Source organism: Nerophis lumbriciformis, linkage group LG32, assembly GCF_033978685.3.
Source record: "Nerophis lumbriciformis linkage group LG32, RoL_Nlum_v2.1, whole genome shotgun sequence".
Lineage (NCBI taxonomy): Eukaryota > Metazoa > Chordata > Actinopteri > Syngnathiformes > Syngnathidae > Nerophis > Nerophis lumbriciformis.
In genome coordinates, this window is record NC_084579.2 from 19,138,033 (window position 1) to 19,150,532 (window position 12,500).

The 12,500-nt window shown below is 38.7% G+C and overlaps 1 protein-coding gene and 1 long non-coding RNA gene across 2 annotated transcripts in view; one reads left to right on the forward strand and one right to left on the reverse strand.

The window, feature by feature from the left end:
* LOC133574831 (uncharacterized) overlaps positions 1-5,555 on the forward strand; it is a 49,564-nt gene extending 44,009 nt beyond the window's left edge. Inside the window, exon 3 of the long non-coding RNA XR_009811428.1 lies at positions 5,235-5,555. This is a non-coding gene — a long non-coding RNA (uncharacterized lncRNA). The remainder of the gene's footprint in view (positions 1-5,234) is intronic.
* A 910-nt stretch (positions 5,556-6,465) lies between these two features.
* Positions 6,466-12,500, reverse strand: part of smad7 (SMAD family member 7) — a 31,182-nt gene continuing 25,147 nt past the window's right edge. Inside the window, exon 4 of the mRNA XM_061927126.2 lies at positions 6,466-7,559. Within this exon, the coding sequence (XP_061783110.1) occupies positions 7,021-7,559 (539 nt within the window). The 3' untranslated portion in view covers positions 6,466-7,020. The remainder of the gene's footprint in view (positions 7,560-12,500) is intronic.

Consider the following 12,500-nt stretch of genomic DNA (forward strand, 5'->3'; position numbering starts at 1 on the left):
GTTTTTTTGACTGCCGTTTTTGCAGTAGATTCCTAATAACAGCAAAGCGCTTGTGTTATATAGAAGATCTTTGACTAGCGAAAAAAAGCAAACTTTTTTAAGAGGATCTTCAACTAGCGTTTTTTCACAAGAGGTTATTAAAAATACTAGCGTGCTCCTGTTGCGTAGAGGATCTTTGACTAGCATTTTTGCAGTAGATTCCTAAAAACAGCAAAGCACGCCTGTTATATAGAAGATCTTTGACTAGCGAAAAGAAGCAAGATGTTCTTTAACTAGCATTTGTTTTTGTTTTGTTTTCACAAGAGGTTATTAAAAATACCAGCGTGCTCCTGTCGCGTAGAGGATCTTTGACTAGCATTTTTGCAGTGGATTCCTAAAAACAGCAAAGCGCTCGTGTTATATAGAACATCTTTGACTAGTGAAAAGAAGCAAGACGCTCCTCAGAGGATCTTTAACTAGCATTTGTTATTGCTTTTTCACAAGAGGTTATTAAAAATACCAGCGTGCTCCTGTCACCTAGAGGATCTTTGACTAGCATTTTTGCAGTGGATTCCTAAAAACAGCAAAGCGCTTGTGTTATATAGAACACCTTTGACTAGCGAAAACAAGCAAGATGTTCTTTAACTAGCATTTGTTTTTGTTTTGTTTTCACAAGAGGTTATTAAAAATACCAGCGTGCTCCTGTCGAGTAGAGAATCTTTGACTAGCAGTTTTGCAGTGGATTCCTAAAAACAGCAAAGCGCTAGTGTTATATAGAACATCTTTGACTAGCGAAAAGAAGCAAGACGCTCCTCAGAGGATCTTTGACTAGTTGTTTTTTTTATTGTTGTTTTTTACAAGAGGTTATTAAAAATGGCAGTGTGCTCCTGTCGCCTAGAGTTTTTTTTGACTGGCGTTTTTGCAGTAGATTCCTAAAAACAGCAAAGTGCTCGTGTAATATAGAAGATCTTTGACTTGCGAAAAAAAGCTAACTTTTTTAAAAGATCTTTAACTAGCATTTGTTGTTTTTTCACAAGAGGTTATTAAAAATACCAGCGTGCTCCTGTCACCTAGAAGATCTTTGACTAGCATTTTTGCAGTAGATTCCTAAAAACAGCAAAGCGCTTGTGTTATATAGAAGAGCTTTGACTAACGAAAAGAAGCAAGATGTTCTTTAACTAGCATTTGTTTTGTTTTCACAAGAGGTTATTAAAAATACCAGCGTGCTCCTGTCACGTAGAGGATCTTTGACTAGTATTTTTGCAGTGGATTCCTAAAAACAGCAAAGTGCTTGTGTTATATAGAACATCTTTGACTAGCGAAAAGAAGCAAGACGCTCCTCAGAGGATCTTTAACTAGCATTTGTTATTGCTTTTTCACAAGAGGTTATTAAAAATACCAGCGTGCTCCTGTTGCGTAGAGGATCTTTGACTAGCATTTTTGCAGTGGATTCCTAAAAACAGCAAAGCGCTTGTGTTATAGCAAGATGTTCTTTAACTAGCAGTTGTTTTTGTTTTGTTTTCACAAGAGGTTATTAAAAATACCAGCGTGCTCCTGTTGCGTAGAGTATCTTTGACTAGCATTTTTGCAGTGGATTCCTAAAAACAGCAAAGCGCTCGTGTTATATACAACATCTTTGACTAGCGAAAAGAAGCAAGACGCTCCTCAGAGGATCTTTGACTGTTTTTTTTTTTTTTTTATTGTTTTTCTTTTTTACCAGAGGTATTAAAAATCCCAGTGTGCTCCTGTTGCATAGAGGATCTTTGACTGGCGTTTTTGCAGTAGATTCCTAAAAACAGCAAATCACGCCTGTTATATAGAAGATCTTTGACTAGCGAAAAGAAACAAACTGTTCTTTAGAGGATCTTTAACGAGCATTTGTTTTTGTTTTTTTACAAGAGGTTATTAAAAGTACCAGCGTGCTCCTGTCGCGTAGAGGATCTTTGACTCGCGTCTTTGCAGTAAATTCCTAAGAACAGCAAAGCGCTCATGTTATATAGAAGATCTTTGACTTGCGAAAAGAAGCAAGACGTTCCTCAGAGGATCTTTAACTAGCGTTAAAGAGGTTATTAAAAATCGCAGTGTGCTCCTGTCGTGTAGAGGATCTTTGACGGGTGTTTTTTCAGCAGTTTACTTTAAACAACAAAGCACTCCTGTTATATAAAAGGTATTTGACTGACACCTTCTTGTCATTTCGAGGATCTTAGATGAGCGTTTTCTTTCCAGCAGATTCCCAAAAAGAGCAACATCTGTTTGCAGTAGGTCTTTAAAAACAGCGTGTGTCCTGTGAAATTAAAAATCTTTGATTTGCGTTTTTGCAGTACGTCTCTAAGGGGACAGCAGTGCTCTCCTGCCGTATAGAGGATCTTTGACCAAGCTTTTCTGATCAGATGCTCAAAAACAGCAAAACCCATTGACATTTTAAAGATCATCGATCTGCATTTCTGGAGAGTTCCTGTCATACTGCAATCTTTGACGAGTGTTTTTGCACTAGATTCTGAAAAACAGCAAAGCACTCGTGTTATATAGAAGATATTTGACCAGCAAAGAGAAGCACAGCATTCCTTAGAGGATCTTAAACTAGCGTTTTTTAGTCACGTCGAGGATCTTTGACGAGTAGATGAGTGAGACCAACCTTTTTTGAGCAGAGTCCCAAAAATAGCATAGTCCTGTCATTTTGAAAGATCTTTGATTTACATTTTTGCAGTAGGTCCTTAAACCGCAGAGGGTTCCCGTCATACTGTAATCTTTGACTGGCGTTTTTGCAGTCGATTCTTAAAAACAGCAAAGCGCTCGAGTTGTATAGAAGATCTTTGACGAGCGAAAAGAAGCAAGTTGTTCCTTAGAGGATCTTTAACTAGCGTTATAATTTTTATTTTTACAAGAGGTTATTACAAATACCAGCGTGCTCCTGTCGCGTAGAGGATCTTTGACTAGCGTAGATCTTTAAAAACATTGGGTGTCCTGTGAAATTAAGAATCTTTAATTTGCGTTTTTTGCAGTACGTCTCTAAGGGGACAGCAGTGCTCTCCTGCTGTATAGAGGATCTTTGACCAACCTTTTCTGATCAGATGCCCAAAAACAGCAAAGCCCATTGTCATTTTAAAGATCATTGATCTGCATTTTTCGTAGTCGGAACCTAAACCGCAGAGTTCCTGTCATACTGCAATCTTTGACGAGTGTTAGAGTCTGAAAAACAGCAAGGCACTCTTGTTATATAGAAGATATTTGACTAGTGAAAAGAAGCAAGCTGTTCCTTAGAGGATCTTTAACTAGCGTTATAATTAAATTTTTTACAAGAGGTTATTAAAAATACCAGCGTGCTCCTGTCGCGTAGAGGATCTTTGACTAGCGTTTTTGCAGTAGATTCCCAACAACAGCAAAGCACTCCTGTTGTATAGAAGATCTTTGACTAGCGAAAAGAAGCAAACTATTCTTCAGAGGATCTTTAACTGGCATTTTGTTGTTTTTTTCACAAGAGGTTATTAAAAATACCAGCGTGCTCCTGTCGCGTAGAGGATCTTAGACTAGCATTTTTGATTGATTTTCATTGATTGATTTTTTAAAAGGTCTTTGACTGACACTTTGTTGTTGTTTCGAGGATCTTTGATAAGCGTTTTCTTTCCAGCATTTTCCTAAAAACAGTTTTCTTGTTATAGACATAGAATATATTATTATATTATTATATACTAGGTCTTTAAAAACAGCGGATGTCCTGTGAAATTAAGAATCTTTGATTTGCGTTTTTGCAGTTCGTCTCTAAGGGGACAGCAGTGCTCACCTGTCGTATAGAGGATCTTTGACCAACCTTTTCTGATCATTGTCATTTTAAAGATCATCGATCTGCATTTTTGCAGTCGGAACCTAAACCGTAGAGTTCCTGTCATACTGCAATCTTTGACAAGTGTTAGATTCTGAAAAACAGCAAAGCACTCCTGTTATATAGAAGATCTTTGACCAGCAAAAAGAAGCACAGATCGGGGATCTTTTAACGAGCTTTTTTTTTTTTTAGAAGAAGTTATTAAAAATACCAGCGTGCTCCTGTCACGTAGAGCAGTATTTTTCAACCACTAGTGTGCCGTGAGATACAGTCTGGTGTGCCGTGGGAGATTATCTAGTTTCGCCTATTTGGGTTAAAAATATTTTTTGCAAACTAGTAATTATAGTCTGCAAATGATGTGTTGTTGTTGAGTGTCGGTGCTGTCTAGAGCTCAGCAGAGTAACCGTGTAATACTCTTCCATATCAGTAGGTGGCAGCCGGGAGCTAATTGCTTCATAGATGTCGGAAACAGCGGGAGGCAGCGTGCAGGTAAAAGGTCTCTAATGCTTAAACCAAAAATAAACAAAAGGTGAGAGGCATTGAAGTTTAGGGAAGGCTATGCAGAACAAAACTAAAACTGAACTGGCTACAAAGTAAACAAAAACAGAATGCTGGACGACAGCAAAGACTTACTGTGGAGCAAAGGCAGCGTCCACAAAGTACATCCGAACATGACATGACAATCAACAATGTCCCCACAAAGAAGGATGAAAACAACTGAAATATTCTTGATTGCTAAAACAAAGTAGATGCGGGAAATATCGCTCAAAGGATAAAACTGCTACAGGAAAATGCCAAAAAAAGAGGAAAAGCCACCAAAATAGCAGCGCAAGACAAAAACTAAAACACTACACACAAGAAAACAGCAAAAAAACTCAAAATATGTCACAGAGTGATGTGACATGTCGTGACAATACACCTACTTTGAGACAAGAGCTATATTAAGGCATGGTTGGTTATGCTTTAAAGTCATATCCAACAATTGCGACAACGACTTTTTACTGTCAACTAAGTTTCGTTTATTTAGTGATTTCTGCTGTTGGTGTGCCTCCGCATTTTTTCAACGCAGAAAATGTGCCTTGGCTCAAAAAAGGTTGAAAAACACTGACGTAGAGGATCTTTGACCAGTGAGACTTGATGACAACTATCAGGAGAGTGTAGTGTAGACACGTAAAGTAGGCCTTGTGAATGTAGGTCTTTGCCACAGTCCATGTGGGCAAAGCAGGCTTACAGCAGTAATCCGCTTCACAGACACCCATCTGACAGAGCGACAGGACGCGGCCCAGACGGACACGCACACACGCACACACACGCACGCACACACACACACACACACACACACACACACACACACACACACACACACATTTGTTGTGTCTTCTCGAGTGGGTCATCGTCCTTCAATATCTTCCTCATTCTTGCTCATTTCCCTCAGGCGTGGCACCGAATTCTTGCGATCATCTCGGCGGAGGAAGAGAGCGCCTCTGTTGACTTTTGCCGTTTCCTGAAATGCGTCACTGGACACTCGCCGCCGCTGCTTCCTGGCTGTGATGTCATCCGTTGGTTAATGACAAGGCCGAGAAGGGACACGGCTCCCGAAATAACTCAGAAAGAAAAACAGAAGCCTTTCATAAAAAAAAAAAAGAAAAAAAGAAAAAAAAAGGGGGGTGATGTACTCGGCCGCCGCCAGCAGGGGCGCTGTTGATGCAGACTGGTTTGATGTTTGAAGAGGTACAATAAATCTTTAAGAACTTCTCAGGTGTGAAAACAGGAGTTTAGAACATTCAGAGATTTTTCCACCCCAAAAAACAAGTTGAGTTCAACAGGTGAAGGCGCTATAACTCCTCCTCCTTGCTGATTGTAGCCAATTAGAAGCCTATTTGTAATGAATCTGAAATATTTTTGATTTAAAAAAAATATATATATATATACACACACACACACACATACATATATATATATATATATATATATATATATATATATATATATATATATATATATACACACGTTAGGTCAGAAAAAAACACTGAGGCTATTTTATCCCTACAAGCCTAAAACCTAGCGTATATTCCGCTCTACCCCAGTATTGAGCACTGTATAACGGATAAACCACAGAAACCTCAACTATATATATATATATATATATACATATTATATACAGTATATAAATAAATATAATATATATATAAATATATATATTATATTTATGTGTATATATATATATATATATATATATATATATATATATATATATATACTGTATATATAATATTAAAGAAGTTAAACATTTTGATCAAATAGTATATTTAAAAAAAATATTTATTTTTGAAAAAAAACAACTATTAACTACATATATATATATATATATATATATATATATATATATATATATATATATATATATAATTAAAGAAATTAAACATTTTGATCAAATACTATATTTTTAAAAATTATTTATTTTTGATCAAACAATTAACTACATAAAGTATATATGTAAATATATATAAATATATGTATATATATTTAAGAAGTTAAACATTTTGATCAAATAGTATATTTTAAAAAATGTATTTATTTTTGATAAAAAACAACTACATAAAGTATATATGTAAATATATATACCGTATTTTTCGGACTATAAGTCAGTTTTTTTCATAGTTTGGCTGACTTATATATGTTTTTTTCCTTCTTTATTATGCATTTTCGGCAGGTGCGACTTTTACGCCGGTGCGACTTATACTCCGAAAAATACGGTACATATAAATACATACATACAAACATGTAAATACAGTATGCAAAAATAATATACATTATTTTCAAAAAAATAGTACTATATTGTTATATAGTAATGACAAGATTTTTAAAATCTTATAAATAAATGAAACATTTCGTCTTATGTTTTCATCGATGAAGCAGTCAAACAAACCCAACACAAGCAAGAGATATTTGTATTTTTTTTTTTTATTATTTTGGCATTTCTTTGTTTTGCATTTATATTAAGCAAAGTGCATCTTATTTTTCTTTTTTCTCATCAACACATTGCACAATACATAAATAATGATGCATATAAAACGTCTTCGTATTTACAATTAATAATATATTTATATATATAACATAAAATACATTTCTCGCCTCTTTATTTTTTTCTCTCGAATTCGTCCTTATTAAAGAAAGTCTCTTGTGTGGTGAGTGTCTGCGTGTGACAGAAAGAGTCTGGGCTATCGGGTGTTGAAGATGACCTCCAGCCAGCAGGGGCAGCTGCTGATGAACTGCCGCGTGTAGCACTGTCCCCAGCCCTTCACGAAGCTGATCTGCACCGTGAAGCCCGTGCGCGGCTGCTGCGTGAACTCGTGGTCGTTGGGCCTCTGCAGACTGCTGGCCTTGTTGTAGTCGAACGCCTTGATGGAGAACCCGGGGAACACCTTGTGCACCAGCAGCGTGCGCGAGTCCGGGTTGTCCAGTGTGGCCGACTTGATGAAGATGGGGTAGCAGCTGCGGTTGTACACCCACACGCCGTCGGCCTCGCGCGTCAGCTGGATGCCGTAGCCGATCTTGGCGCGGACCATCTGCACCAGCTGAGACTTGTTGTCCGAGCAGAGCTGGCCCAGGCAGAAGCCGTTCCCCTGAGGTAGATCGTAGAAGATGTCCAAGGAGGACTCCTGGACCGAGTAGAGGCGTCCCACGCGGGTCTTCTCCTCCCAGTACGCCACCACGCACCAGTGGGCCCGCTCCCCCGACTCCTGGATGGCCAAGGAATCTGCCAGAGGGAACAGAGGACGCCTGGTCACAACATGGCAACTTAAATAACATCACTTCTATAGCGACATCCCTGAAAACAGCACAGCCCTAGAGAGGACCTTGGACTAGCAGCAGATTCTTAAAAACAACAAAATGATCCTCTCATCTTTAAATACTGTTTTTTTCTCTCTCCAAAAAACAGCAGAAAATGATTGTCACACCCAGAGAGCCAGCATTAAATTGCGTGTCCGCAAATGTCCACTGCAGAGGACACTGGCTCTCACGAGAATGTAAAGGATCTTTAACTGGCTTTTGCCAAACTCAGTGGCCGAGTGGTTAGAGTGTCCGCCCTGAGATCGGTAGGTTGTGAGTTCAAACCCCGGCCGAGTCATACCAAAGACAAAAAAATGGCACCCATTACCTCCCTGCTTGGCACTCAGCATCAAGGGTTGGAATTGGGGGTTAAATCACCAAAAATGATTCCCCGGCGCGGCACTGCTGCTGCTCACTGCTCCCCTCACCTCCCAGGGGGTGAACAAAGGGATGGGTCAAATGCAGAGGACTTATTTTGCCACACCTAGTGTGTGTGTGTGTGACAATCATTGGTACTTTAACTTAAAAACAGCAGCACCTTTCTGTCACAGGATCTTTGACTAGCACCCCCCCATTTCTTTGTCATCTTTGTCTAGCATTTTTGCAATAGATTCCTAAAAACTGCTGTTGTTGAGAATCAATCAATCAAAGTTTATTTATACAGCCCTTAATCACAAGTGTCTCAAAGGGCTGCACAAGCCACAACGACATCCTCAGCTCAGATCCCACTCCTATTGTTGAGAATATCTTTGCCGTTTTTAGGAATTTACTGCAAAAATGCTAGTCAAAGAGCTTCTCAAAAACAGGAGTGCTCTGTAATTTTTAGGAGTTCACTGCAAAAATGCTACTTAAAGCACTTTTGTTTTTGAGAAGATCTTTGACAAATTTTTGCAGTAAATTCCTAAAAACGGCAAAGCACTCCTGTTTTTGAGAATATCTTTGCAGTTTTTAGGAATTTACTGCAAAAATGCTAGTCAAAGAGCTTCTCAAAAACAGGAGTGCTTTGCAATTGTTTTAGAAATTTACTGCAAAAATGCTACTCAAAAAGCACTTCTGTTTTTGAGAAGATCTTTGCAGTTTTTAGGAATTTACTGCAAAAATGCTAGTTAGTCAAACAGCTTCTCGAAAACAAGAGTGCTTTGCAATTTTTTTGACATTTACTGCAAAAATGCTAGTCAAAGCACTTCTGTTTTTGAGAAGATCTTTGACTAGCATGGTTGCCGTAAATTCCTAAAAAACTGCAAAGCACTTCTGTTTTTGAGAATATGTTTGCAGTTTGTAGTAATTTACGGCTAAAATGCTAGTCAAAAAACTTCTCACAAACAGGAGTGTTTTGCAGTTTTTAAGAATCTATTGCAAAAATGCTAGTCAAAGCACTTCTGTTTTTGAGAAGATCTTTGACTAGCATTTTTGCAATAGATTCCTAAAAACTACAAAGCACTCCCAATTTTGATAAGATCTTTGACTGGCATTTTTGCATCAGATTCCTAAAAAAAAAAAAAGGCAGACCGTTGCCCTCACATTGAGGATCTTTAACTAGTGTTGTTTCCCTCAAAGATATCCTTTAAAACAACAGAGGTTTCTCGTCATGGAGCGGATTTTTGCAGTAGATTCCTAAAAACTTCAAAGCATTGCTGTTACAGAGAAGATTTTTGAGCCGAAGCTTAAAACATCAGTTCATCATAAAAGACAGAAGAATGTTGCTGTCAGAAGATCTTTGACGTGCATTTTTTTTAAAATCTCTGCAAATCTTGAAAAACAGCAAAGGTTTCTTGTCATGTAGAGGATCTTTGACTGGCATTTTGGTAGTAAATTCCTAAAAAATAGCAATTCGCTCTGTCCAAACCAGCCACTACGGATATCCAGTAAAGTCCAACAGTAGATTCCCAAAAACAGCAGAACATTCCTTTTTCATAGGGGTATATTTCCTTGCTGCATATCCTTAAAAACAGCGGTTCTCTAAAAACTGCACAGCACTTCTGTTGTAGAGAATATCTTTGACTAGCATTGTGCAGCACGTAAAATCACTTATTATAATCACTGCTCTAGCTGGTAAAAAACAACAAAAAACAGCATTGTTCCTGTTATGTCAGGGACCTCTGACTGACATTTTTGCAGCAGATGCCTAAAAACGTCAAATCACTTATAAAGAAGATCCTGCTCTAGCTGGTAAAAAAACAAACAAATTAAAAACACTATTGTTCCTGTTATGTCAGGGATCTTTGACTAGGATTTTGCAGCAGATGCCTAAAAACATCAAATCACTTTTTATAAAGAAGATCCTGCTCTTGCTGGTAAAAAAACCCCCCAACAAAAAACAGCATTGTTCCTGTCACATCGGGGATCTTTGACTGACACTTTTGCAGCAGATGCCTAAAAACGTCAAATCACTTACTATAAAGAAGCTCCTGCTCTTGCTTGTAAAACCCCCCAACAAAAAATATAATTGTTCCTGTCATATTGGGGATCTTTGACTGATGTTTTTGCAGCAGATTCCTAAAAAGAGCAATGTATAACAGTAGTCAACCGCTCAGTCCAAACCAGTAACCAAATCACTTATAAAGAAGATCCTGCTCTTGCTGGTAAAAAACAAAACAACAACAAACAACAGCATTGTTCCTGTTATGTCAGAGATCTTTGACTGACATTTTTGCAGCAGATGCCTAAAAACGTCAACTCACTTATTATAAAGAAGATCCTGCTCTTGCTGGTAAACCCCCCCCCCCCAACAAGAAACAGCATTGTTCCTGTCATATCGGGGATCTTTGATCGACATTTTCCCTAAAAACAGCAATGTGTAACAGAAGTCATCCGCTCAGTCCAAACCAGTGACGAGGGATCCCCAGTGAATGAGAGTTAAGTCCAGCTCATTGTCCAGCACAGCTCTTAAAGTGTCAGTAAGTGAGGTTTACACAACGTACTGTGGCACTCCAACTGTGGTATAGAAGATCTTTGACAAGTGTTTTTGCAGCACCTGACATTATTAATTACCACACACATCTTCAATAGAACATTTGTTTGGTTTTTCCTTGCCTCCGTCAGCAAAGTGGCAGTCAGAGCAAAAACTGCTGCGTCTTTTATGGGCAGCCAAACTTAAGCCGCCTGCGGAGTGGCTTGTAAAACCCTCTCCGAGGGTCACGGGTCATTCCTGACCAGTCGTCACCACGACATGAAGACGTCGACGAGTGGCGCTCATCTTTTTTTATAATTTTTTTTAAAAAGGCGGCGAGCAGGCGTCCGCACGCACGACATCATCTGCCGAGGCATTCAGAGCGTTTATCCTCCGTCTGGCTCGCCCAAGCTTTCCTTAGCGGCCAACAATGCGCTGACGTCATCGCAATCATCTTTCCCTCCCCTCTTGGAAGAGGGGGCGTGGCTCAGATGGTAGAGCACCCGGCCAGAAAGGTTCCTGGTTCGAGTCCAGCTTCCACCATCCTCGTCGCTGCTGTTGTGTCCTTGGGCAAGACCCTTCACCCACCACACTGCTTTGAATCTACCCTATTTTACTGACTATAAGCTACTACATTTTTCCCCACGCTAAAACCCTGCGGCTTATAAACCGGCGCGGCTAATTTATGTTTTTTTTTTCCGCCAACAGCCATAATGTTTTGTATTCAACAAATAGTTATAATAATACGCCAACAGAGACACTGAAAAGGTGTGTTATCGATTGTGCTGCGGCGCCATCTTTTGGACGAGTTCGCTCACTGCAGGTGCATGCAGGTTGAAAATCGACTTCCTGTTTTGTGCAGCCGTCCATAGCGTTTCTGCTCCAGAGGATTTATCACTCCGAGCAACGTTTGTAAGTTTTACACTATAACTATAACATTGCAAATGTCCACTGCAGAGGACGCTGGCGCTCATGAGAATATAAAGGATCTTTAACTGGCTTTTGCCAGTTGATTCCCAAAAACAGCAGCACGTTTCTGTCACGTACAGGATCTTTGACGAAAACTGCAAAACACTTCTGTTTTTGAGAAGACTTTGACTAGCATGTTTGCAACAGATTCCTAAAAACTGCAAAGCACTCCTAATTTTGAGAAGATTTTTGCCTCTCATTTTTGCCGTAAATTCCTAAAAACTGCAAAACACTTCTGTTTTTGAGAAGACTTTGACTAGCATTTTTGCAAAAGATTCCTAAAAACTGCAAAGCACTCCTAATTTTGTGAAGATTTTTGACTAGCATTTTTGCTGTAAATTCCTAAAAAACTGAAAAGCACTCCTGTTGTTGAGAATATCGTTGCAGTTGTTAGGAATGTAAGGCTAAAATGCAAGACAAACCACTTCTGTTTTTGAGAATACTTTGACTAGCATTTTTGCAATAGATTCCTGAAAACTGCAAAGCACTCCAAATTTTGAGAAGATTTTTGACTAGCATTTTTGCAGTAAATTCCTAAAAACTGCAAAACACTCCTGTTGTTGAGAATATCTTTGAAGTTTTTAGGAATTTACTGCAAACTAAAACGTACTTAACCATCCCATGTGCGATGTCTGTAGGAGTGTTTTCATGCATATTTGTACGTTAGCATTAGCGAATATGCTAACATGTGTAAGTTACAAAGGCATTCAGTTTCGTAAATTCCAAAGTAAAACGTCACCGTGGAGTTACTGAGTGGGTTTAGCTGCTTGGAGAGCTAGTTTCCGCAGCTAGTGGGTCCATGACGATGACTTCTGTTTTGTTTGATCAGCCATTTTACTGCCGTGTTACAGACACCATTTGGAAACAATTAAGTTATGTAAATAAACATTTTTGGACCTGTAAATATCTGCAGCTGCAGTGCGGCTAATATGTGTAAAGACATTTATTTTTTCCAAAATTTGGTGGGTGCGGCTTAAATACAAGTGCGGAAAATACGTTAGCTTAAAA